This window comes from Symphodus melops (genome assembly GCF_947650265.1).
Source record: "Symphodus melops genome assembly, chromosome: 1".
NCBI lineage: Eukaryota > Metazoa > Chordata > Actinopteri > Labriformes > Labridae > Symphodus > Symphodus melops.
Window position 1 is genome coordinate 43901153 of NC_136691.1, and position 27726 is coordinate 43928878.

At 38.4% G+C, this 27726-nt stretch overlaps 1 protein-coding gene across 3 annotated transcripts in view; it reads right to left on the reverse strand.

Moving 5' to 3' along the window:
* Positions 1 to 14621: 14621 nt before the first annotated feature.
* ypel1 (yippee-like 1) overlaps positions 14622 to 27726 on the reverse strand; it is a 30931-nt gene continuing 17826 nt past the window's right edge. For all 3 annotated transcript variants that reach the window (XM_079341895.1, XM_079341894.1, XM_079341893.1), the window contains exons 3-5: positions 24763 to 24806; positions 22298 to 22406; positions 14622 to 20296 (exon numbers count right to left, since the gene is read on the reverse strand). In XM_079341895.1, coding sequence (XP_079198021.1) covers positions 20207 to 20296; positions 22298 to 22406; positions 24763 to 24806 — 243 coding nt within the window. In that variant the 3' untranslated portion in view covers positions 14622 to 20206. The remainder of the gene's footprint in view (positions 20297 to 22297; positions 22407 to 24762; positions 24807 to 27726) is intronic.

Here is a 27726-nt window from a genome sequence, read left to right on the forward strand (position 1 = left end):
TGGTGGCTTTTTTTTTTTTTGTACTTGAAATAAAATTGGACATTTGATTGAACACAATGTACATTGAGATTTTGTTTTTTCAGTGAAGCAAATGAACAGACATATCAGCATTTATCCAGAGGAAACATTACTCAGTGTAAGAAGTAACTTATGTTAACGTCCTCATTCAGGACAGTCAAGGCCAGGCTTAAATAATCTCATTAATATCTTTGGTCCTAAACAGATTAACCCTGGTCTGTAGTTGTTAACCCCTATCAGAAGACTGTGGTGGTCACTGATAGAAGTTTCAGGATATCTGAGGTAAAGGATGACGACACGTGGCTGCTTTGGCCTGAATCCCAGGGGTTTAAATGGATTTTCACATCACGTATCCATAATCATTCAGAAGGGCGCTCCACAGAAAGCTCCAGTTATAGATTGTAACAAAGTCAAGGAGCCTGCACATAAAAGATTAATCTCAGGCTCTGCGACTTTATGACCACGCTGGTGGGTTGGTTATTTAAGGACAAGCTCTCACTCTTCTCACCTAAGTTAAACCTTTTGAAACTGTTTGACATTTTCTGCTTTCTCAAAAATCCCTTTAGTCTAAATTGGCCATAAAATATAACATTTCGAAGGAGCGCTTTAGTGTTTGATCGTTTCCTGAACACTGAAGACATGTAGCCATCGTTGAACATCGTAGAGCTTTAAAATGTATTTCATTACTTACCTGAAACCTTTTAATTCAGCTTCTTTAAATATCCATGAAAGATACACTTTTTTGTTCTCTATGCTTGCGATAAGGTGTGAGAGTATTGAATTATATTTTATTAAACTTAAGTCCGAAATAAATAGAGATTGCCACAGCCAATGAGATTTGATAAAAGACAGTTTTGTTACCTTTTGTCAGAAGACTATTTAAAGTAATTGTTTATGAAACCGGGGACACATATTAGTGTTACAAAACCATGGTTAGTCATTTTGCATATTATAACCTTTCAAAAACACCAATGACTAAGTTTGTTCCAGAAAAAAATCAAATATATTGGGAAGTGTTTACTTAAAGGTCATATAAGGTGCAAAATGTACTTTTCCATGTATTCCCTGGACTCTACAAACTCCCCCAATTATGAGAGAACCTAAGTATGAGAGAAAATGTATGCTCAATCAGGCCGTTTGGAGTTTTTCTCTTCATGACAACGGGGATTATAATTATATTTAGAAGAAGAGTATTTCATGCACTGCTCTTGATTCAATCCTCTTTCTCGACCTGCTGGGTTGAAGTTTGGAACAGTTGGGTTTATGAAGAGTGACATTTTTTGTGAATGTATAATAATGACTATAAATATTGCAAGTATATTAAAGAACTATCTTTTTTCCTTATAACAGCAGATATAAAAGAAATCAGAAAATTTGAAAAAGAACTCTGAACTACATGAAAAATGTATGTTGTAGAGCACATGCTCCCCTGGATCTACAGGCTTGACATGATGGGGACACCATGCAACTGGAACTTGAGGCTTTAGGGATTAGACGCCTCTTCAGTTTTTCCACCATATGGAGCTGAAGTCTCCTTTGGCCTTTGCTTTAAAGTCTTATGGGAAGTGGGCTTGCAGAAGGACTCTAAGTTAAGATGTTCATATTTGACCTGGAACAACGGCTGGTTGTTTTTTTTTTTTTTTTATCCCCGTTGGATAACTGAAGTGTTTTGGAAAATCAAAATTTGCCTCATATAATACATCTTTAACATAAGTTTAAAGTGACAGCAATGTGAAAATCAAATGGCGTTTCAAAAGATTAACACACATGACACACATTTCAATTACACAACTAATAGTCATATAATCATTCATATTGGTTTATATCATCTGAGTTAAGGTCTACTAAGCAGCACGCTGACGTTTGGTTTAACAAAAAACTAGATTGATCAATCAAAAACTTCTTTGCAACGTATTTAAATGGAGTGACTGGAGTTTTAGCAACTTTGAGCTTTCACTTTCTATTTTGTCTTTAAAAGAGATAAGACATGCAAATAACAATATTTCAATCTAAAGTCAAAATAGAAACAGCCAATGACAGAAACATTTTTATGATTTTTGATTTCAAATAGATTGTTGATATTCAAGCTTGGTTTTGCTCCACTTCAAATAATATGTAAACAAAAGTTTACTGGATGACGTTAGGGGCAGCGTGCATGGTGATGGTGCAAAAGAGGCTTTAGAACCATTTGGATTTGATTAAACAGTTTAAAGTTTAACAGAAAGGACACAGGACATGTGGAGTTTTCATGTACAGAGCAATAGTTTAAATGAGCCACAGCGGAGAGCACATTTGCAAAGAACCTGTTGTATCTTGAAAACGTACTTACCTGAAGGAAATCTTTTCCAAACCACCTTAAACTCAGGTTTTAGAGCAGCAAATGTAAAAGCTTTGATAGTCTGAGCTGCATGAGCAACACCAAGTTGCAGGTGTTAACTTCAAATTAAGATGTGTGGGATTGCTGTTTTTAAGATCCTCGCAGCACTGTTGAAAAAGGAGGTATTGGTGATAGCACCCTTGTGTCTCATAACACATAATTTATAGTATGCTCAGTTATCGCCTTAACTTTGCTCTACTTGAGCCTCATTACTTAGCTATAAGCTCCTGGCAGCCTCTGTAAGACTTTTAGGCTTTTAACAGAATGAAAACACCCCTGAGCATCCTCAATGGGTCCCCTGCCTGAGCAAGATGAAGTTTTGTAAATACCGAAGGTGGGAAATGATGTTGGTGCCCTCCAAACACGAGCTTTATGGTGACATGATTATCCTTTTCACACATGGAGAGCTAAAACTGAGCTGCAGTGGCATGGGAGAGCCATTCATTTTTCCTGTATGAAATGACTTCTTGGAAGCTAAAAGTCATATAATTGAATGAATAATTGAAGGTTGTGGTCTGTTAGGAGTGGGATATTTGAGACTAGGAAGTGACAAGTGAACAGTAACTTTAGGTTGGAAGTCGTCACTTAGGATACTTAAATATTCAATCAAAGACTGGCCTTAAAAATATACTAAGTTGTTGAATGTTTGCCTTTTTATAACGGGTATTCAAATCTTACTTTAATGTTAGAGCGTTTGAATAAAGTTTAGCTCAACGTCAAAGGACAGAACAATATGAAAGGTAATTGTTAACTTAGAAGACATCACCCTCCTCTTAAGGGCTATAATAAAAAAATACTGTTAATCTCTAAGTTTATATGTCTGAAACTGTAATGTGCACATGATTGTCTCTCTCCTCCCGTTCTTTTATTTTCTGGCCTCCTTTTTAATTTGACTATCGAGAATAGGCATCAGCAGACACTGAAGAAGAACAGAGTGGGCTTCTGCTGTGTTGAACTCAGCAATCACTTCTCTAGTTCAGCATCATCATTCAGTCTGGGAATATTGTTATTGTTTCCAACTGTCAGTCATGCTGTCATTTATGTCTGAACTTGTTTTCTTTTCTTTTTTTTTTATTCTTGGAACCTGTGCAAGACCAAATAAAAGAATTATTAGAATTATAGCTAAAGCACGAGTTTCAGTCTGTCCACCACTTTTGTCTGGATTAAATTCTTTATCACTGACATCTGCTGAATTGATTGCCATGAAATTTATAAACTTGTCTCCAAAAGAATAAATCAAACAGGCTTGGATGATTTGATAGTTGATTTTTTTTCTTTTGGGTGAATTTTAAATACGAATCTCTCCGTTTTTCAAAAAGCATCTCCATTCATGGCAATCCAAGATGTAGAAAGAGGGCATACTGGCTGCTCTATTGAAGCCAGCACTTTGACATAGCATAGCAGTTTCCTCAATGTCTGATGATAGAATTGGGTAATTTTATCATTAAATTCGGTTAATATCTTAACCTATGTTGTCTTTTTAAGTCTGTCTGTACAATAATTGTGTTTTTATCATGAGCATGTTAGCATTGTAAATATGAGAATGTTAAGTTGCTAATATAAACATTTAGCTTATCACAGCCTGGCATGACCACTAACATAGGTATGTAGTTTGGAAAGCTAAATCATTTGTTAAAAAGGCTTTTACCTTCGACAATCTTTGCTTTGTAAGGTGAACTTGAACGTTTTGAAAGGCGCCTTTAGATAAAATGCGTTATAATTATTAACTAAACTCTGCATGTTTGAAACGCATTATGTTTTTGTTGTCTGTTTTAGATCAAAAAGTACCACTTTCTAATTCACTTAGAGAAATATATTTTTCTTTTTAAAGTCAAATGTGATGTAACAATAATTTGACATGAGCTTAAAGTCTTTGAATGTCTTCAGCACTTAAACGCATTGTACACAGATTTCAGCACACACTCAAGGCCTTCCTTGCTCTAACAATGCTACATTTTCTCGCAGAACTATGTTGGATTGCAGTCTTTAATGCGCCAACATTTCCATTTAGGTTGTACTGCTATGTTCAAAGACTGGCTTTAACAGCAAATATCATTTCTCTTAGCAGTATTTTTGGCCAAATGAACCTAAACATAACTCCAACCTTGAGTCTTATTGGACCCTGAGCAACCTACTGGCAACACCCGCATCAGCTGTTTCTCTGCATTCCTTTTGCGGGGTGGTCTTCTTTTTCACATGAGGCGACCATTTCATTGAAGCTGCCAGAAGGTAATAGAGACCACTTGTTTCTTTAAACAGAAGGAAATGAATCACCCATCCTGGAAAAATGGAGACTCTGTGACTCTTAACACTCCCTTCCTCCCTGCACCAAGCAAGGGCAAAGGGTTTATTTGAGCTACATCGCAGCTGTAGCTTTTAAACTAAAACATTTATGATGCTACACAGCCCAGAGGGAGATGCTGAAATGAGCCACAGAAAATCCCCATCACCAGAAAGCTGCTCGTCCAGACAAACTTTTGTGGATTATGTGCTTGTTTCAAATCTTACTAAGCCGTTTGCAGTTAAAAGCAAAAGATGAATAACATTTGGTCACATTCAAAAAAGTGGGGTACTTGCTCTATTAACATGTAGTTATCTTTCATAATTAAGTTAAGGTTGTGATTTTCAAGAAGTGCTAAGAAGAATACCTACAGCTATAACACACCAGATTAATCTAGAAATCTAAATTATATATTAAATTTAAAAGAGAAAAAAATGTAATAAGCCTTCTTTAATTTTTCAATGTGTCCGCCAGAGTAAGTTTCCATACAAAGTTAACTTAACAAAGTCCCCAACACCCGGGACTGGTCACAAGTCAATGAAAGGGATAAAAGTCCAGCAGCCCTACTATTCCCTCTTACGGCCAATTTAAAGCTACCACTTAACCTGACAAGCATGTCTTTGGACTGAGTTGTGAAAATAAATTATTTGTTTGAACAGGTAAGTAAGTTAACATTGATTGGTAACTAGTTAAACTCTTTATGCCTTGCAAATGTTTTTGTCATTTGCTTTCTTTATTAGCAAGCATTTTGGCTAACGTTCAGAATCTTTTGTTAGCCTACAGGCCTTCATGGACTCATTCTTCAATAGGCTACAGTGAAGAGCTATTGGATGTCTTATTATAATCTATGTTATAGCAAGCTAATTTTAAGCTAATATTTGTAGGAAAACCAAGTAGGCCTAACTAAGTCTACTTACAGTATCTATAACCTACATAACTTGATGTACAGAGAAATGTTTGTTGAAAGATGTAGTATATACAGCATATATATTAATAGGCCCACAAGGTTTATCTTAGCAAATGTTAGCATTGACAGTTAATTCAATTAGTTTAGCCTTCTTATAGTATAATTTATGTATCTCTTATTACTGCTTGCACAGCATACATGATAAATGGTAATGTGGACTACTTTCATCAGCCTATGTGTTTTTGTTCTGTAGCCTAGCCTAATATGAGCATCTGTATTATGCTTTTCAGGGTGTCTAAATCATTTTTATGCTTTTCAGCTGCAGTAAAGAAGACATCTTCTCATTTTATATCAAATCACCAATGTTGAGCTATATAAGAAGAGGCACTAAATCATCAGCTGCAACACTGGGGGCTCATCTGCTTAATGAACTGTGACTGCAGTCTGGATTTGTGTACATTTCGGTATGTGTGTCGGCTGTCTTGTAAATAGTCTGACACTTTCTCTTTACTAAATAGAAAAAAATATAAACAAACAACATGAAAACATGGTACAACATGAAAGGTTCTGAAATCAAGTCTTTCACTTTTCCAATGATATTTTACTGTTTTTTGTTGTTGTGAATAAGGTCTACAGTGAATCTTCAAAATGACCTTTGAATGTCACAAACAAATTCACCGAAGCTTTCGCACATCAGACAAATCGAGATCAAACAAAAACATCTTGACTGGGACAATTGGGCAGCTGTATCCTAATGGTAAAGGGGGAAAGTAATAAAAACAGCTAGAAAGCAGCAGCAGCAGTAGAAGTGCTTTAAAGGCTCTGTTCACAAAAATCATGAAAGAAAAACTTTACACTACATATATAAAACCGATCTGAGTTCTGCATAAAGTGATGGAAAATGATGTAATGCTCAGACTTTAGTCAAGCCTAAAATAGTGACAAAGATTTGCCACAGAAATGGAAACAAGCCTGGATGAAAAAAGTTCCCATGGTGTATAGTTCTCAGGGAACTCCCCAGTGGATAGTTCCTTTACAAACAAGCCCCAGAACAGTTTGGTCCAAAAACACCTTTTTTGTCACCTGTTGCCATGGGGAATTGTATTATCAGGGCTCTATTAATGTTGGCATTTTATAGTTGTGTTGCACACACTGAACTCCAAGTGAACCTACTCAAAATTGTTTGCGGAAACTCAAATCAGCTATTCTGGACCGGAAAAGTCCAAGTTTCTCATTCAGGTTCGATCAAGTTGCAGGTTGGGATTTGGCTCAGATTTTGTTTAGTCTGCTTTCTGAAACAGGGTCCATGCAGGAGATATTACTGTCAACTGACTAAAAGCAAATTAATTATAATTTGTACACTACTTCTTAATTATATTGAGAGGTATTCATTTCTACAAGCCACTGCTACTCATAGCAGCTGTGTTCACTTAAACGTACATACTGATGTTTTTAGTTAGAAATTCACATGATTCCTAAGATTCTCATGTGTCATGGATATCTGCAGTACGTCCTGAAAGACTCTGTACAATTACAAACATGTAATCACAAGTGATCGCATCATTACAGAGGCACAAAATACCCTCTTAACAAACTGCACAGCTCTCAAACCTCCTGACAGTGTCCACTGGGAGCTGGGACTTTAAAATCTAGGTGTGCTTGTTTCAAGTAGACTGTTCATTTTAAAAGATGATCTTGGTCAATCTGGATATGAATATATTGTATTTTATCACAATGCCAAACACAGAAATGCCCCCTTCTGATAAGTTTTGGGTTAATTGGTTTTATCAGAACCAAAATAAGCTCTGACAGAACTAGAGAGCTCTTAAAAAAACATCTTAGGCCCTGACGTCCTGCTTCATGGTCTCTTTCAACAAGATAACTGCTAATGTGACAGCCTCTCTTGTTAAGTTTGTGCGTCAGCAGAAAATCTCTGACAGTCTGCGTTTGGAAAAACATCTCAGCTTTCAATGACATCACTCACCTGCTCTCTTGTTGGACAAACCACCTGTCAGTCCAACACACTGACCAATGGCTGCCTGTGTGGCGCGTGGCAGTTCGGGTGCAGGGGAGTGTGGCAGATGCAGTGCTGTAGCCATGGCGACAGTGGATGATGAGAGATGCCACGACTTTGTGTAGGCAGGAGTCTGAATGAGCATGACATCACTCAGGGAGACCAGAGAAAAACAACATCTCCTACAGCCTGTTTGTCTGCTCATGACGATAACATTGAATGTTATCTGGAGGCTATGCAACACCAGAAGTGTGTTCCTGTGAACAATATACACCTGGAACCACCTGGAGTTTATCAAAGTTATACAATATGTACCTTAACCATCAGACCCATCCTTTCTGCTTTTGTTTTTCACAATTTATGGAATCAAAGTGTTTAATTTTTTGTCCTAGAATGATTTACCAACAGCATACCATGCAGCATACAAATGCCAAAAAACACAATGATAAACAAAACAATGTATCAACAATATTGCGTAGACATTAGAAACTCTCACTTCATATTTTCTAAGTAATCACAAACATGCCTCCCACAATTAATTTAATGTTAACAAATGCCACTTAACTACCTAAAATAATTACTATTATTATGTTTGAATGTATTTACCTGTTCTTTTCTTGTGTTTGATATTATTGTACCTTGAAAAACACACTTTTTTTGTTTTGTTCAAGTTGTATACATCTTTTGCATTGTGCCATAAAAACGGCCAAAAACTTAAACTTAAACATCAACATTCCCAAAATTAAAACACAAAAATAAACTTTATAACCCTGAAAAATCACAATTGTGCATCCTAAAATTGTTGAGCTGGGGAAAAAAAATCAGGTTACTACAAAGAAAATCGCCAATTAATAAGTTTTACTGATTTTTACTGAGTCTTTAGTGTAGCCTTTATCAGTGAGGAGTTTATTCAACAAAGCTGACTGGTGCATACAGTAGACAAATAAATAAATACATTTTCACTTTTTAATAAAATGCCAGTATGAGCCCAGTTACACCAGCATGGAATTGCTGGTCATGATTAGTTTTGCTAGTTTCTAAAGCCTGAACAGTTTTGTCATTTTCCAGGTGACGCCATGGGAACAAAGACTGAACCACAGTTGTTTTGATGCTGTGTACCTCTTCCTCACTGAATCTTCTCCTCCTCCTCCTCTCTCTCTCTCTCTCCTCTCTGGCTGTGACTCACCACCCTGGGGATGAGGGCCGGCCCCCCCTTCAGATGACATCAGAGGGCCTGAAATAGCTGCAGCATTAAAGCCTCCAGCCATGGGAGCCTGCTGCGAGGGCTGTTACCCAGGGCAGCCACTTCCAGCTGAGGAGGAGTGAGCAGGGGAGGGGCAGGGGTGTGAAAAACAAAGTGACAGAGCAGATAATGAAGAGACAGCAGCAACAAGTAAAAGGGGGTCACTGGCTTGACATCCTTGAAGAGCTAATATCACATACAGAGGTTGTGCAATATGTGGGGGAAACCATTATTTTCTGTCAGACTAAGTACCTGTGCCTGAGCAATTTCTCACTGTCTCCTTAATATATATTCAAAGTATAAAATACACATGGTCCAAACTGTAGCTGTCTATCCTGTAAAGTACAGTATGTGGTGTAAAGTAGCTTCCTTTGACCATAAGTTTACTCCTTGTGGACAACTGGACACTATCTTGATCTTGTCGAATTTGGAATAAAGAAAATATGAAATATTCAGGGTGATAATATCGACCAAAAAAACACAATTTTCAATGAATACTTCAGGTGAAATGTTGCACCACGTATTAATCAGTTAGTTGTTTTTTTATTTTTTATGTTATTTTACCAGGGATATGCTTTTTCTCAGTTGCTTTAAAACTACGATGTCTGAATTTAACAGGCTGGGAAACCACTTTCTCAATATAACTTCTCACATCTTAGCTTGAACATCAATCTTTACAGGAAAAGTCGTTTTGAAACAAATCTGCAGTAAGTCATATTGAGGTAAGTTAATGAGATGTTTTCTTTCTCCTTGGTGTAATTTAAGTAAGAGTGTTCAAATATGGTGAGTTTGAATCTTACTACCAAAACACACACACAAAAAAAAATACTTTAAGAAGTTTCTTGAAGTCATTTTTTATGTGACCGTGTTGATTTCACGTGTTCTTTGAAATCAACACGGGTGTTTTTTCAGTGTTCTTTGTAGAGTTTTGTTTCATTTAACAATGAAATGGGTATTAATTCAGATGTGGCAGGACTACGAATCATTGTCCAAACGTTTTGTGGTGTGTTCTCATCAAAACTGAAGCAAATTGTCACAAGTTTTTAAATTGAATGTAAGTGACTTTTATCAGTTTTTACATTCAAAGCGTGCGGCCTGGGTTCAAATCTGCCTGCCTGTGTCTCCTGTGTCTCCTTTTAATGTATGTCATTCTCCATTCTCTGATTTCTGACTCTATCCAATGTCTCTAAATAAAGGCATAAAATGCCCCCTGCATGCCCAAATCCACACACACACCTACACACACACACACACACACACACTGTACAGTATTCATAGTGGTGTCAACAATATGTTTTATCTATTTAAGCACTGAATGCATACAATGACCAAGCCTGTTTTAAGTCATGTAGCAATAAAGTTACCAAGCTAAATCTTAATAGGCTGTTAGCACTACTTTCAATAACACCTGTTGGCTAATAAAGGCTGGTCCTCACTCCCTCCTTCCCTCTCTCACTCACTCACTCAGTTTACTCTTCATTAATCACTATGACAGCCATCACTTTCTGTTTCTCCTTATCTGTGTCCTTCCTGTCCCACACACAAGACCTGTCTGTGCTGCTGGAGTGTCAACAAAAGAAAACAAGACTTATGGAGTATGATTGGCCAAACCCATGGACGTCTGAGCAGACCCTCCTGTGGCAGCGAACTGTATGACTGAGCGTCACAGAGAAGTAGGTCAGGAGCCACAGTAAGCATGAGAATAACACACCCTGACATAAACAGCTAACACCACCACATCCTGTTTATTTGCAGCCATCACATCTCAGACAACAATCCCACCCCCCCCGCCCCCCAACCCCCCCGTCTCTCTCAGGGGTCTTCAGCTCTAAAATATGCATGCACTAAAAGTAACACGAGGTGCTCAAGATAAAAGCATCCATCAAGAGGAATCTGCTCGTTTCTGACAAATGCACTTAGTCCACTCTTACTTGCATGAAGGTCAAGTAAGAAATAGTCTTGATAAAGATGATGAATACACTTTGAAATGCAAATAAGTGCTCCCTATAAGATTGGTTTGGTAAAACTACAACAATTTCCTTTACATCTCCAGATGGTATAGCCAGTGACCAAGTGGATCAATACATACAGACATGCACATGTATCGTTAATACAGTACAAACTATGTTCTTATTTTATAACCAAAACATTTAAATTAGAAATGAATTGACAATTGATATTTTCAATTGATATTTTCACTTATTTATTAATTGAACTTGAAACAAATGCTTAATTAAATAAAAATAAATTGTTGTTGTGTTTTTTTTTTTTTTAACTTTTCTGTAAACTTTTTTCAGCCGATTTAATAGTTGTAAGTCATAGTCCTTGCTAGCAGGCATCCATAGTTCGAATCAAACCTGTGGACCCTTTCCCACATGTAATTCCTCACTCTCTCTCTCACCACAATTTCTGACTCTTATTTAATGTGCTTGCTCTAAAAAAAAAGGCATAAAAAGAGCCCCCCAAAAACCTTTAAACATAATAATGATAATTGTAAATCTGGGATTCAGACTCATTTTACTTGAGTGGGTAAAGACCAACACCCCTCAAATTAGAGGCTTTTCATCCTATCCTGTGTTAATATACTAACATTAACACAGAAACCATTAAATAGTGATGCATGTTCTTGAAAATAATGGATGTGGATTTGGACATTTCCTCACATCCGTGAGTTGTAGCATGATTGTTGAATTATAAAAAGCCTTAACAAATCTGAACAAGAAAAATCACATTTAACAACAACCATAAATCCACCACCACAAACCTAAGATATTCAAACAAACATGAACAATTTTTTTTATCTACTATCAAAATTATTGTAAATGTTGTTTCATATAAGGACAGGAGTTTTCTTGATAACAAGTCAGGAAGCATAAAGCTTGAACAAATCTTTTCTACCAGGATTAGCTGTCATTAGCAATGATTATTGATTCATCAGCAAGAGGCTGCAGCCTTAATGAGATGTGTGCTTTGAAACAGCATCAATAACTTATGTGAAGAAGTTCACCCCCTGGGCTTGACTCCACACAGTTTGTCCACAAATAGAAAGAATTGGATGTAGTGTGATTCAAATTCAAATGTGTTTTTTTGATGTGTAATTTCCCTTTCAATGCTTCTCTATTATTTCTATCCATTGATAACTTCCTCTGCTGTGACTGTCTGTCTAACCTGAAAGACACATTTCAGAAAAACTTACATGCACTCTCTTCAGGGACTGTTGAGACTTAAAATAAGCTGTTTACTTATTCTAATCATGTCAGCATGTTAAATGTTAAAGCTTTGAGAACAGTCAGGAAGTGTGAGATAATTTTTCAGTCTGACAGGCTGCTTGAAGCGAAGCCAGCCAGCTCAAGGACATGAAAACATGAGACTGTGTGGGCATTAGACTCCCAAGTGAAGAGACAGACAGATAATACTGTGCAGAAAGAATCATGTACCTCACCAACTTCAGCTCATACACTCTGTACTTTATCAAGTGCTTCCTGCTAATTAGCTAAGTGTGATTATCTTTCATCCTTGTTCTGAGTGAACTGACGATCACAATGCTTCAAATGAGTTCACAGTTATAGATCATACAGGGAATCACACCCAGGTTCAGATGTGTAAAAACACACTGATGAACAATGTTATTGCAAAAATCAAGTCACCACAAACGAGACAAACATCTCTGTTTGCTTAAAACGTTTACATTTAGATTAGAAAAATGATTAATGGTTGTTTGTTTGAGAATATAATTGAATAAAAAGAGGAAGTAATTCAGCCTGCTTGTGTGCTTTGAATCTCATTTGCTTCACTTTTTGGGACTTCAGGGAATTGTCTCATTACTTGGTTCTATTTCCTCTTCGAGAATTTGTAGTAAAACTATTTCTATAATAAACTGTTTACAGTGAAAAACACAGTTTATAAGATAGATTTATTAGTTGAAAGAGCATTGCTTTGAGCACTGTAGATCAATACATAGTACATGACTAACCGGTCGTAAAGATAATCCAAACTACATATGTTTATAAAAGAGAAAGTTCTCTGACTTTTGGGCTGTGAAAGCAGATGAAATTAAAGCCCCAGTGCAAGCCAAACAAAAACATGGTATCAGCTTGACAATCTTTACTGCCAATGCTTGTTAGGGATTCAGAATACCCAATTTCATGATGACCAAAAATAAGTGTCTTATATCACCAATCGATTTATGCATGACATTTTTTTCAGGGGGTTGAGTCATCGTTGCAGCAGGCCAAACAAGCTGACCCAGACATCCGGCTCCCAGGCAACATTTTCCATCTCCAGAATTTCATGTGTGTTTTATTTTAGAGGCGATGCAAGAATAAAACAGCTAGACACGTTCAACTGTTTAGTTAACACAAAGCTCGTTGGGAGAATGTACTATGTAGAGGCTGGCAGCTAAATCTACAGTTACATCTAATTTACATACTGCCCATATTATAAAGTGTGTTTCACTTAAAGTTCCTGTGAGGAGTGTTTAGCTTTTAGTGAAACAGACTGAAATGAATACTAATAATAAGTAGGGAAAAAGTGAGGCAAAATCATCAACAGCAATGTTGACTTTTTCTAATTTATCCTTTTGATACCTGTCAGCACTTCCACCAGTTTTTGTTTGACGTGGTGAGCGATGTGCTGACAGTTAAGGCAGAAGAAGAACATTTACATGCACAGGACACAATCGGCAAAGAGATAAGTCATGTTTGTCCACAGAGGGTGACACAAAAGTAAAGTTCCTCACAATAGCTTTAAGTGGCTGGGGATTTGGGATGAGCTACATCTGATTAAAAAAACAAAACAAAACAAAAACAGAAGTTACTCATCAAATCTCAATGTCCTTTACACACATGACATGAGACATATTGAAACGCAATGCATTTTTAAATATTAAATCGTTGGTTCCCACCATTAGTGCTTATCAGCTTGAATCCTAAACAGCAGTAAAAGCTAAAGAGGAAGTCTGTCTGCAGATCATGAACCTCAAATCAGCTGACGTCTAGTTTAGCAAAAAAACCCAAACAAATAACACCCAAAAAGGAGAAGAAAGCTATACCATCAGTTAACAACTCTAAAGGTCTCTCAGTTTACTTGACACTTTCTTAGTGTCAGACACTCAGTCCCCTCTCTGTCTGAGAATCTCACATTAGCCAGACATCCACCAAATTCATGCTTCTTGTTCTAGATTTAAAGAAAGATTTTCTAATATTCTCTCTCCTTCCCTGCGGCCGCTGTGGATCACAGTTAGAGTTGGTAGTCTCTCAACTGGAAGGTCCTTGGATAAAGCACTGAAACCCAAGTTGCTCCTGATGCTATGTCAGCTGTGTGTGGATGGGAACAGTTAATACTGATGGACACTTTACATGTGAATGTATTGTAGAAGTGTTTTGGGTGAGAAGACTATAAACCTATAAAAGCTCAGGTCTCTTTACCATTTCCCATTTCTAGGTCTCTAACAGCAAGTTCAGCCTTTGTGTGACAAAGTTTAGCTCATCAGTTTCTCACATCTCAAAAACATGTTTTCCTTTTGTTTTCATTAGTTGTGTTATTCTCATGGTTCTCACATGGTGAGTGGTTCTCCTTATGTAAAAAATGTGAAAGAATCCAAGTTGTTGTCCGAGTTGTTGATGTCACATTTCAGATCATTTATAATCTGATCTCATGATGCTAACCCTTCCTGATAAGATTTTTAAATATACACATACACACCCTAATGTATTTACATTTTCCAAAGTATTCCCTTAAAAGATTCAACAAAACTAAGCAACCACTTCATACAATCCACAATTTAATGCCATTGAAAATTTATTGTGATATCTGATAGTTTACATTAGAGTGAAAACAGACATGTGACATGGCTTCACTAGGACAGAATGCAAAGCAATGTAGTCAAATAAAAAGTATATATTTTTTTAATTTAGGAAGAAATAATAATAAAACAGGCACAACATATAGCCAATATAAATACAACATGCTTTAGACCTTAAACTGTAGTTTAACAGTCCTAAGAAAAGAACTTGTCTTTTCCCCTGGTACACCCATCCTGCCTTTGATTGACATCCTTCCAGGAGTGTTTGAGACAGGAACAAAGCACAAAAAGGCGGTAGCCAGTGTCACAATTAAACAAAACAACAATAAAAAGTAAACAGTTTTCAGCAGCAAATATCTACATTTGTTGTCCAGGCTGCTTTGACGCTGTTAAGTTCAGAGAATCAAAACATTCTACAGAAAGACAGTCATCAGTGACAGGATTTCTCCTCTTTAGTTTTGGTATATCAGTTTGATCTCCAGGAGACACACCATGTTTCCTGGCTTCCTCCCTGCACACTGATGCATTTGATAGAACCTGGTTCTTATTTGGTAGACACCGGCAGTGACACTGGCACCTGCTTTTTGTTGGTTAAACTTAGATTGACTGATCGGAGCGTTGAGTAAAGAGGCTCTGCAGTTGGGTTACACTTCACCCAGATATCACTGCTTACTCCATCTTGGAGGTCCTTTGGAGAAACTGGCTGTGTGCAGGAACTAGTGTGGGTCCATTCAGTGACATTAAAGTTGACAAATTATGTTTGGTAAGGAGTAATTGGTTTTGTTTTCAAATGTAGCCTCCAGTGCCTGAATCTTTGTTCTGAGTTGTGACAAGCTCATCAGTTTAAACTCAAGAGTTTTGACATTTAAGCCATATATGTCCATCATATCAGACGGAAAGGTGGGCCAACTATAAAAGCTTCCAACCATCCAAGGATACTGTCCTTAAAAGAGTTTCCTTTGGAAGAACTAAAGGCCTAAATGTCTACAAAAATCACTGAACAATTTAGTTGCTGTTTTTGGAGCTTTCCACTGTATTGAAATGGGCATTTAATTATCATAGAGTTGTGTATGTTTACATTTTAACAAAAGCCAACACAAGCAAGTACTTGAAAAAGTACTTGGGATAGTTGAACACCTACAGCTCTAATACAAGGCATACTTTATTTTCTGAGGTTGATCATGTAATATGATCAAATGAACCGATAAAGCGACGGTGGGGTCAAATGCTCCTGTCCACTGTGCTTCCCGAGGCCAATAATTAACTTTCCGTCTCCGGAGTGATCAAAAATGTTACCAGGAAATGCCGGACAAAGTGGTGAATACCAGTCTGTTGGTTATGTATAAATCTCTGGGAACAGAAATTGTGTCCTATTTACCGAGAGTAGAAAATGGAAAAGCACACTTGAATGCACCATTAAAGTGGAATATACACCTGGCAAAAATGTTTGTTAAGATTCAGGTGAGTTGCACCTCTGATCACACCTTGTAGTTATGTCACAATGTACTCTATGTCCATCTCTGATGAGCACTTAATTCACCCAATGTCATCAAAAACAAAGACTTTCAGCCTCTGTTATGATACACTTTAACCAAGGGGTGTGCAGTGGAGGCTGCATTTGAAGGAGTGTTTAGATCCTGGGAGGTCTTGTTTGAACCCGGATGCAGACCCAGTATAACAATGCAGGGACAAAGCCAAAGTAGCTGACAAGCTTCCCTTAGCAAAATCAATCAATAAAACCACGCACATAACGGATGTAACAGTTAATTTTAGGGAAATTCAGCACAAAATACAATCAGATATTCACAGCCAGTTTGCCAAAAGCTGAGGACCTCCAATATGGCCCGCCATAGGGTGCGTTTGATCAGCTGAAGCCCTCTACACAGGGGGCACTGACTGTGGTGGTGAAAGAGTCCTTGGTAAAGGCTCTCCCTGCGACACGGTGGGAGATTCCAGCTCGCCCTCGACGTCTACACGGCTCAGCAGAGACCTAAACACTAGCCCTCTAACGGGCTCTCACCACACAAGCTAAATAAACAATCTAACAGAAAAAACCCAGAACAAAAACAGGGATAAATCACCTCCAATTAAACTAACCTGACTGTCAACCTCAGAGAGAGAGAGAGAGAGAGAGAGAGAGAGAGAGAGAGAGAGAGAGAGAGAGAGAGAGAGAGAGAGAGAGAGAGAGAGAGAGAGAGAGAGAGAGAGAGAGAGAGAGAGAGAGAGAGAGAGAGAGAGGAGAGAGAGAGAGAGAGAGAGAGAGAGAGAGAGAGAGAGAGAGAGAGAGAGAGAGAGAGAGAGAGAGAGAGAGAGAGAGAGAGAGACAGTGAAACCAGCACAGGACAAATAAAAACACTTCCAAACCAAATAAAAGAGGAAAAACAAGAGAAATAAAGTCAAAGAAACATTCACTTTCGTGTGCAGGCATGCATGTGGGCTAATACACATGCACGCACAATGCACACTCACGCACATTCAGACACACACAGCCAGAGGTACAGTGAACAAAAGTGCTTCAAGTTGGGGAAGTAAAACAACTAACCCAGTAGAAATACGTATAAAACCTTAAATATGTTACTTAATATGTACAAAAACCGTAACATGGGCCAATATCTCAGCTGTTTATGTCTTTATATTTTCAAGTAGATTTCATTGTTAACAAGTAAGGGTTTGCATTGTCATTGTTCTAAAGATAAAAGGTCGTGTGATCTGACTGACCTTGCCGGCAAAGTAATCAATCACTGCTGATTTTTAAAATCTCCAACGTCCCACCCTGCTGCTTCTGTTTTTATCCTCCAATGAAAAAAAACTTGAGCAACAAGCCCCGGGAAAACTTTCATTCTATAGTTTACTCTAAGAAATAATATACTTAATATCCATCTGTTTTTGCACCTCAAAATCTGAACTCAGAAAATATATGTTTACATATACCAAGTCTCTGTTTTCCAGAAGAAACAGGGATAAACTCTACGAGGATTTTGGCGAATAAAGTTATTTCTGAGGGCCTTTTAGAACCAGGATGGGAGGAGACATCGATTCACATGAGGGTATATTTCAAAGTTATGCACTGCACAACAGAAAATAAAAAGTAAGGAAGAGGCCGTTAACGTTTTGAAGAGGCACAAGATTCATACGGCTTAGAGGCAAATGACAGATGCCGTCAACACAGAGACAATACATGTAGTACATCATATGACAGAAAGAGAAAAGATGGAGAAGCATAAAGTGCAAAAGGCCTATGAAAGCGAGGGAAACATGGAGGGAGTCGTATAGGATAGCAGCAAAGAATACAAAAAAACAAACAAACACTTCTCTCTCCAAAAGGAAGGGAGAAATGTTGGCTTTGACTAATGACTATTTTCATTGTTGATCACACTGCCGATTGTTTAACTATTTGTATTTCTTAAAGAAGGATATTTTAAATGTTTAAGTCGGTGTCCCTGAAATGAATCATAGGGTATCAAACTATTAAGCCATTTGATCAATTAATAAATTAAGCCTCGCAGCTCTAGGCAGAACCAAGAAAACACAGAGGAAAAGCATGATTTTTCAGTATCATTTGAATAGTATCAAACCAAATACTTTCAAAGCTTAAAAAACAAACCAAAAAAAACGGGAGATGAGGGAACAACAGTTTTAACCTTGTCGAAAACCTCGCGTTCTAACTTTCTTTCCGTCGTCAACAATCCGTTCCAAATTTTTGAAAAAGGCCATTAAAAAGCGTTTTGCCTCTAAACTGACATGAACCAAAAGCCTCCGCAAAGTGCAAGAGATGAAACATTGTTCAAGTATGCCACTGTGTAATGTGTGACCACACACAATGCATATATACACAGTCATAGGCATATACACATGTGCATGACAGCATTTGTATATCATTTTCATAGTATTTATGGATATGTAATAATACCATGTGTACATGTATTCATATGTAGTTGTGTCTCATTGCTGGACAGTTGAACAATACAATCTGCCAGAATGTTTTAAGACGCAGGGATGCTGATTTCAACTCCCTCAGACAAGACAATGGTTTGTGAAGTTACTTGTGTGCCATTCCTATCCAATCAACTTAAAATGTTTAAAGAGCATAACTTGACCTACTGCAATTAATCAATGAGTAAAACATTGTAGAGCAAACATATGAACATTTAGAAAATTAAACGCAAAAAAAAAAAGATTTTTTTGCTCGTAATTTTTATGTTCAAAATGTGAACAAATCCTCAGTTGCAAATCCAAACAACGTCTGCATTCGCAAAGCCTCGATTGCAAATTTAATTTTTCCGTTCTAGACAGGCCATTAGAGATGTTTCATGGCGTAGGTCCCGCCCACAAGATTTATCTGAATGAAAAACTAAATCCAAACCCTTTCATTGTGTGATAAAACATTTCCATAAAATAAGTTTTTCAATTTAGGATTAGGGTCCACTAGCAGTAACACTATTTGATGCAGTGTGTAAAGTTCCACTATTTAAACGTCTCTTTTATAACATAGTAATGATGCAGAATGCACTATTTCTTTTCATGGCTACTCCACTTATTGTACTGCTGCAAAATGGGACCAGCCACTATCGCATTAGCCACTACAAATATTTATATATGTATATATATATATTTATCTATAACCCTTTATGTCGAACAAACTAGGTTATGCCATTAATGCTATTTGTGTGCAGAAAGGTACCAGAAAGGGGGGAAAGAAAAGAAAAATCACAAAAAAAAGGAAACAAAGAAAATTCAATGTCCACACGACTGCAATCCCATCCTTTGTCAATTTGTTTCAAAGAAAGAAAGCAAGATAATGCTACGGATTTTTTTTTTAAAACTAGAATAAACTCCCTTTCCCCTCCAATCCTCACCTGTTCCTGATTTCTCATTTGGACAATAGCAAAGAAAAATATGCTCAGCAATGGGAAGAGATAAACAAGCCAAACAAAGCATGACAGATTTGACGGGGAAATAAATGCTAACCAGTAACATCCATCTGCCATCAAACCGAACCTTACCAAAGCCAGGAGAAAAAACTAAAGCAAATAACAATAAAATAACAACAGTCATCAAATTCATTCATCTCGCTGGATAGGTGAAAGTAAGAAAACAAAGAAATGTTCTTTCAGTGAAAACTGTCTCCTTTTGCAAAGTGGTCGCCATATCACCACAATTAATTGTAAGCGTGGTTTCAGTGGGGCTGGGTGGGTGGATGTGAGTGGATGGGGGTCAATCCCAAAAGCTCCAGAGCCGCGAAGGAGAACACACAATCTCCGAAGTAACGACAGGACTCCTGTGACGTGATCTTTCGACAGCTGCTCCGCCTCCTCATCGTTGTTTTTGTTTTATTTGCTCTGTTCGGTTTCAAGATGAGCAGGTGGGAGTGTGTGCACAAGAGGGAGGCGAGGGGTGGAGGTTTTTATTTTCAAAGGAGGGCAGGTTGGGGAGGGGAGGGGGGGGTGGGGGGGGGGGGGTCAAAAAGTGGGAAGGGTGGTTGATGGTTGATGCTCCACGCAGTTCAATAAAGAGCATTCCAAGGTCAGAAAAAAAGAAAAGAAAAAAGAGTGAGGTCGGAGCGTCACTCCCATCCGTTGTCCTTGATCATGTGAGCCAGCTCGATGATGAACTTTCCCTCTTTGTACTTTTGACTGCTCTCAAATGCGTGCTCCTGTAAAACATACAGAGAAAGACGAAAGATGAGAAAACTGAAGCACTTAAGAAACTAGTTTTCACACAAGCAGAAGAACCTAACTTACCTCTCATGCTAAAAATCATAACAGTCACAGCTATATCTTTTTACAGACTGTACAAAAACACACAATATGTGAGAAATAAATTATATTTGCTACATAAAGTTTGAAAATGATAAAATATTTAACTATTTTTAAGAAACTGCTAGCAAATAAAACCTCAAACTAACTTGTAGTAAAGGCTATTTATATGAAAACATATGAAATGCTTCAACCCCAAAGCCTTTACCAAAAAAGCATATAAAAGGTGGACATTGCCAATGTAACCTCATTCGTTGTTTTGTAAGCTTTTCTTGGAGCTACAGATGAACACACTTTAAAGGAATGGTAAATACACAATGCTCTCTTTGCTGAATCACCTGTCAATCAAACTGCATCAGTTCACTGAGTCTATACACTAATCAATCAAAAGGTAGCAACATGATGAATCATTCTCTGTTTTATTGTCTGTTTAATGCTAAATGGGACCATTATTGACAATACAAGCATCAAGCTGTGCTGAGGAAAACTTCAAACTAGTGATTAAGAGCATGGACTCATTAGCGACATGATTACCATGGTAACAACAAAGGGGCTTTTGACGAGTCAGTTTGGGTTGTTGTATCTGTGATTGTGTCTTCCCCTACGCTCTTCACCTGTCCCTGGTTTCTACTTTGGGCAATAACAAATGTGTTTTCAGGCAACTTTCTGAAAGGTCATTAATAAAAAACCTTAAGTGTTTAAATAATAATAATTTTAAAAAATTTCTATATTAATATGCAAGAATGTTTAACAGCGCTTGTGGTTTTCTTCCGCAGACTAAATGTAAGATTCATCCATCCCCACATAGTCTATCCATTCTCATGTGAGCAAAGTTTATGGGCTATAACTGAGATGTGGTTAAAAGTTTGAACAGGTACCTCAAATTAGCTGTTAGAATCTTTTTTTTTTTTTTTTTGAAGTTATCAAACATAATGAATAAAATCAAAAATCATGGAGAGCTGGTGGGCAACAACATGCAGGAAAGGAGCCTCAAGTTGGATTCAAACCCGGACCACCCGCCTGCACCAACCACTTTGAACTTTAAATCAGTTTTTTTTAATTTTTTTTATTTCTTATCCCCTTGCTTGTCTCTCTACTAGATGATAACTGAAGGTAATATAAAAACGAATCTTTATAAATGGATGTATATTTTTTAGACTGACAGCAAACTTTCTTACATATTATTCGTATCCTGTGTCCTTATCTAAGAATCTTTGAGGTGCAGAGAAAAGTTTATGGCATTCTGAAAGAAGCTTGCACATTCACCAGAGCGCCTCTTTGTCTAAACGTCCTGTCTGATAACAGATCTCTTTTAGAGCAGTATGAGCTCCTGCATGAGTCTCTATTCTTTAAAGCTGCAGTGTTGACGTGTCTCTGTGTCTTTGATTATCAGCTCAGCTTGATTTGCCTTGCAAAAACCAGCTTGGCTCTTCAGTGCGAAACCTTTCTGAGAAACTCTAATTGTTAATGTCACTGAAGGAGCGTCTTTAAGTGAGTCCTTGTCTGAAACTCGGTTCAGTTATTTTAAACCCTCCTATAGTCTTTTCAGACAATTACCAGAACAAGCCTCTTCAAAACGGCCTGACATTTAATCACTGTAGACTCTCAGAGGTACGAGTCTGCCCGTCTACAGCCAACCTTTCTGCACTGTAATTATGTTCAGCGCTAGGAGACACAAACGTGCTCAGTCTCTCCAAATACAATCGTGACGGAAAAAAAAGTCACCGTGAATTCAACACAGAGCTCGAAAGAGAGCGACGTTGTTCTTTTGACCTCCGATAGTGTCGCTTCATTTGTCTCCTATGAAGCTAAGAAACCACACAGTTGCATAACAACAACAAAAAACCCCATTAAGACAGGAGATACAAAAGATAGCTGAAGTTTCTGGAGTGACTTACATATTTCCAGCCCAGCGTGGTTTTACAGTTTTCACAGTAGATATCAGCCACAGCGTGTAAACCTGTGAGGAGAACCCGCTCCTCTGCTGGCCCGCAGCCGACATTCACCCTGAGAGGAAGAGGAGAAGAGGGGATAAGGTCAGGAGAAGAGTAGAGGAAGGAGAGCTTACATCTTCTACCTAATGATAATGAAAAATAAAAAATAAAACCTAAAATCAAGTATTCTAAATAAAATTCAACACAGTTGCTGTTTGAGTATACCTTATATGATACGGTCAAAACAACACACAAAAACCGAAACTAAAAATGAAATACGATTTCCAAAAACAGGAGATTAAACAATATTTCTGTATAGAACATTATCTATATTTTATCTCTTATCAATGCATTCATTAAATGACCTGTAAAACCTGTATTTGTGTTGTAGCTTTATGATATGAACAAACAAACATGCATTAATGGAGAGATGCCAGAGTGCGGCGGCAGCCCCCACAGGGGGTGTCCCCTGAGCTGGTGGGGGTTCTGTACCTTGCTCAAGGGCACCGAGGCAGTGCTCGAGAGCTACCAGACACTTCCATATTTTGGTCAGGACTTCAACTGGCAACCCTCCGGCCCCCAACCCAAGTCCCTACGGACTGAGCTACTGCCATCCCCAAATATCTGAACTGTTTTCAAATTGAAACGGGTATCAAACTTAAAAAACAAACAAAAAAACACAATCCATGGGCTCCAAAAGGTTTCATAATAATACGACAAAAAAACAAACAAACAAAAACATTCTATGCATTTGTGTGCATGATTTAAATATAAATGCTTTATTCATGGAAATCTGTTATTTTTTCAGGACTTTTATGTTTATATGAACTTTTACTCTCATTAAACACACCACTCCCTCTAAGTAAACACTGGGCCGCTAGCTAACCTTTGAATGACATTTTCATTAAAGCTCATGCCACAAACGGAAAAATGCAGCCAAGCTACATCGGTTGTTTGCTGGATTTAGATTTTTTTTAATTTTTTTTTATACCAAATGTAGATGTGTGTTTCTGTAAAACACCACCAATATTGTTCACATAACTTTATTTTCTTTCTCATCAGGCATATTTTCAAACTGTTCATCTAAACTGTGGAGACTATACAGAGCTCCGTTTCATTCAGTTCAGCATTGCAGGTGAGGACAGCGGTCTCTCGACTCGTCTGGCACAAAGCAGTTCTACTGTCACATACATTCAGGAAGACTGAGAGCCAAGTCTCGAAAACCAACCAGCCAAGAAATTAACCTTGAAAGGTGTTTCAGAAGTACAAAGAGATAAATGCTTGCAAGCACTTCCTGTAACATCGTAGCTTACAACAGAGTCAAAACAGTTACATCACCTGACGATTTCGAGGCCAGGAAACAGAATTCAGTTCAGATTGTAATCTCTGTGTTAACTTTGCCAATTAAACGTAGGGCATAAGCGAAGTACTAAGAGCCCCTCACACTGCTTCAAATGTCCATCAAGAGAGCTTATAATGTTTTATCAGGGATGCCTTACATTTTATCATTTGTAAACATTTCAATGAAGCAAAACTTTATAGCTTAGCTCGATGAAGTGGTTGGGGTGCATTCTTCATCATTGCCCCTCTTTTCCTGCCTGCATCTTCACCCCAAAATACTTTCCACATAAGGCAACCCCACCTACAAAAAACAAGTTTCTTTTTGCTAAGTAACGCTATTGGTTTGACCATAACGATGGAAACACTTGCTGCCAGACATGATGTAAGATGTACAGCTAAATGATCAAGGTCAAAGTACCAGTACACAAAAACACTTCAAACATTATCGAAATCATTAGTTTTGTCTTCTTTTAAATACACAACCTATATGTGTACAAAGCTTAATAATTGATACAGAAAAGTGGTCACCACACAATGACATTAACCTCCAAAAAAAGAAAGAAAAACATTTAAAGCAGAAGACAGGAGAGGGATTTTCGCTGAAGAGCGTGCTGTTGATTCATTTTGATCGATGGCGAGTCGAGCTGCTCGTTTCCTTTTTTTCTCTCGCCGCGTTCAAGAGGCTCGACCTGGCGACACCGTGTTCTAAGTCTTGTACTTTAAAACATGATAGTGACCTGTGTGTGCAGCCGTGGTGGAAACAGCAGCTGCAACTGTGTGAGTTGAAGGACTAAACTAGGGGGGCAATATTCAGAAAACAAAACTAAACTAGTGTGACAGTGAGGCAGAAGGCTAATATGAAGGGGGGGACAGTTGAACTCGGGATGAATCTCAAATAAATGCCCTCAGGCTTACAACACAGTTCATAACTCTGGCCAAAGATGAGCTAGAAGAAAGCATGTAAATGACATAAACAAGGCCTGCGTCGCTGTGATATTACTCTGATCGGATTTAACAATAAATGACATGTTGTGTATTAAAGAATAATAAAATAAACAGAGGGGTTAAATGCGTGTTGAAATACTTACACTGAATTAAACAGGTAGGCTCTTCCTTGACTGCCTTGAAATGACTGAAACAAGAAAGAGAGAGAGAAAACAATCAGGTAAGTCTACGATGAGAGAGCTGCACCACAACACCGAGTACAAGAATGTCAGCAAGCGACGCCCCGGGGTGCTTTTCACTCAGTAACTACTGTGCATACTTGTTCTTCCACCTTGCCAAGGTTCTCTCGCACAAGTTTGGCTGGAGGTAAGACATAAAATGAAGCTCAGAGAGCACAGGAGCTGCTGTCTGAACACATCAACATCAGGGAGTCTGTTCGCCACACATCAACTTTCATTCACGTCTCGGTTCTGGAGGAGTTACGTTTCATTCCTCACGTACGCCTTTTAACGTACTGTTACGTAAGAGGAGGAACACTTGCGTTTGCACAGGTTTTCACAGTGACATTCAGTCATTTACTACTTTTTAAAAATAAAAATGAAACAATGTAAGGAATGTAAAAAGCCACTGGAACCTGAGAACTTCACCTAAATAAAAAAAAGGGGGGGGGGGGTTGAATTGAATGGGTGGAGAATAATGATATTGTGTTTTGAATTACTGAGATACAAAATCTATGAAACTACACAAAGTTAACAGTCCCATTTTCCCAAGCAGATACTATAGATGATGTTTTTTGCTGAACAAACAGCTTCTACCAGCTGATCGAGGGAGAGACTTCAACGCCTGGACAATGACGACACTCCCCTGAAATCAACTGTCCATAAAAGCAAAACCAAAATCCATTTTTATGGGTATTTCTGTAAACTGTACAGGGACTTAAATAAAATCACACGGCTAAGACCTAATTCAAAGCGTCTCTATAAGCCCCCGAAGACTTCAAGTTGAAACACTGTTAGCTTAAAGTGTGGAGGAATAAGTGGAGTTGAATGTTCCCTGTGGGGTTCTCTTGTAAACAAACACTGCTTTGTTTACGTTCAGAAGTCTCTGAAAATGCAGAGAGTGTGTCGCTGAGGTTTACCAAACATGTTCCATGTATTTCCTCTCTCGTGTGGCAGGAATCAAGTGACAGTGTCCATGTCTCTGCAGACCTACTGTACACAGAGAAAGGCTTTATGCTTAACAGCAGGAGGCAGGAGATGACAGTGCGCACAACTTTCAAAAGTCTCAACAGCTCCTCCTGCAAACATTTCAAAGGCCACACTATATGAACGGGCCGAGCAGAGCAGAGCATGCACCCGATGTTATCAGTTATCTCAAAGTGCTCCGAAATGTAAAAATATCATGTTGCCGTTTTGAAAACAACAGTCACTGTGCTCTCGCCTGCTTTTCCAAACTAAACATGAAGAGTGAATAAATGTATCCAAGAGAAAGGAGAGTGATGAAGTGCTTGACGTAGAGATTGGAATAATAACACCATAAGTGATCTGATAATGACGACATAAAAGCGGACTTTAGAAGTTACATTTTAGGATGCTTCACACATGACAGTACTGCACACTATGGTAAACATAGTGTAGAGCAGCAGAGCCGTCACAGTGGGTGACGACAGAGCCAGACAGCCTGCTGTCCTCTCCTCCTCCTCCGGCCTCGTCATCCATGGCCGACAGAAAGGCCCCAATCGGCTTTGCTTTTTCCACTGCAAATCAGTGTGGTAGATAAGTTTGTGGCTGCGGCTGAGGGCGCTGAGCTAATACCACCTAATAGGCGCACCAGCTGCCTCGTCCTCCGCTGACCACAGACACCAAACACCACCCGACACCAACCACTGACACACAGGCTCAGTGTGTGAAGTCATGTCAATGCTTAACACTACAAAGCTCTAAAGCAGATCATTTTATTAAAACAGGAGAGAACAATATTGTAGTATGTGTAACTTTGTGTGCACTTTTTGATTGGTTTGATTTAATTGAGAATGTGCTGTTCTTGTATTAAAAGCTCCTTGGGAACTTTATTTTTTTATTCGTGTTATACAAGAGTAGTTATTGTTACTAGTGTTTGTTGAATAACTATTATTAACCAAAAAAACAAAAAGGAAGATTGTTTTCCCCTCGTCTCTGTTGGTGTTACTGTCTCGCTGCTTCATCGCTTGTGTTTGAAGTGAACTCTATGCACGCGCACAAACACACAAACAGTCCAGAGCAACAAGACATGTGACCTTTAGCTGCGTGAGGGAACTAGGTCGATCCCAGCAGAGTCAACAAGTCCTCTCCACAGTCCAGAGAGGTTTTTTTTTTTTTTTGGGAGGGGGAGGGGGGGGATCCACGGCATGTGACAAGAGCTGGGTGTCAAATCTGCGTTCCAACCATCAACCAAACCACTGGCAAAAAAGGGGCGGCTCCGTCTCTCCAGCCCTTATCTCTTTCCCACAGTCTATTTTTACTTTGGCTGTGTCTGTGCTGAGCTGCTTCGATGTAGATCACCCGGCTACCAAAACATGAAGAGCATGAGGATGCTTGTCACATTACAGCCCCGTTTGAAGTCTTACGGCAAAATCCTACAAGATGAGTGGGAAAAAAAGACAAAAGAAATTGGATCATGTTTTCTGAACGCAGACAGCAGCTTGACAGATCTTTTTTTTTTTGGGGGGGGGGGGTTTGCACTAAAATCCTCCGGGCTCCCAACAATCCTATTAGCAACCCAACAGGATCCTGCGAGGACTGTTTCCAAAATTTCCCAAAAAAGAGTGCAGGGAGAGGTGCATTCTGGGAGAACTCCCTCATGGTTTGCCATAAGCTAAAGATGGAGCCTGGTTACAGAGCTCATTTTCTTAAACCGCTGCAACTGCGCTAGTTTTTTTTTTTTTTTTAAACCGTTGTTCCCAAAAAAATGATTTCTACAAAGAAAATCTGAAAATCCACGAATCCTCTTGACCACGCGGGACTGAAGGGAACGATACCTCACATGGAGAAATCCACCACACAAGTACAAACTTCGCTTCATCATCACAGAGCAGAGAGTTCTCAAGAAAAAAAAAAAAGTGCTCCCGA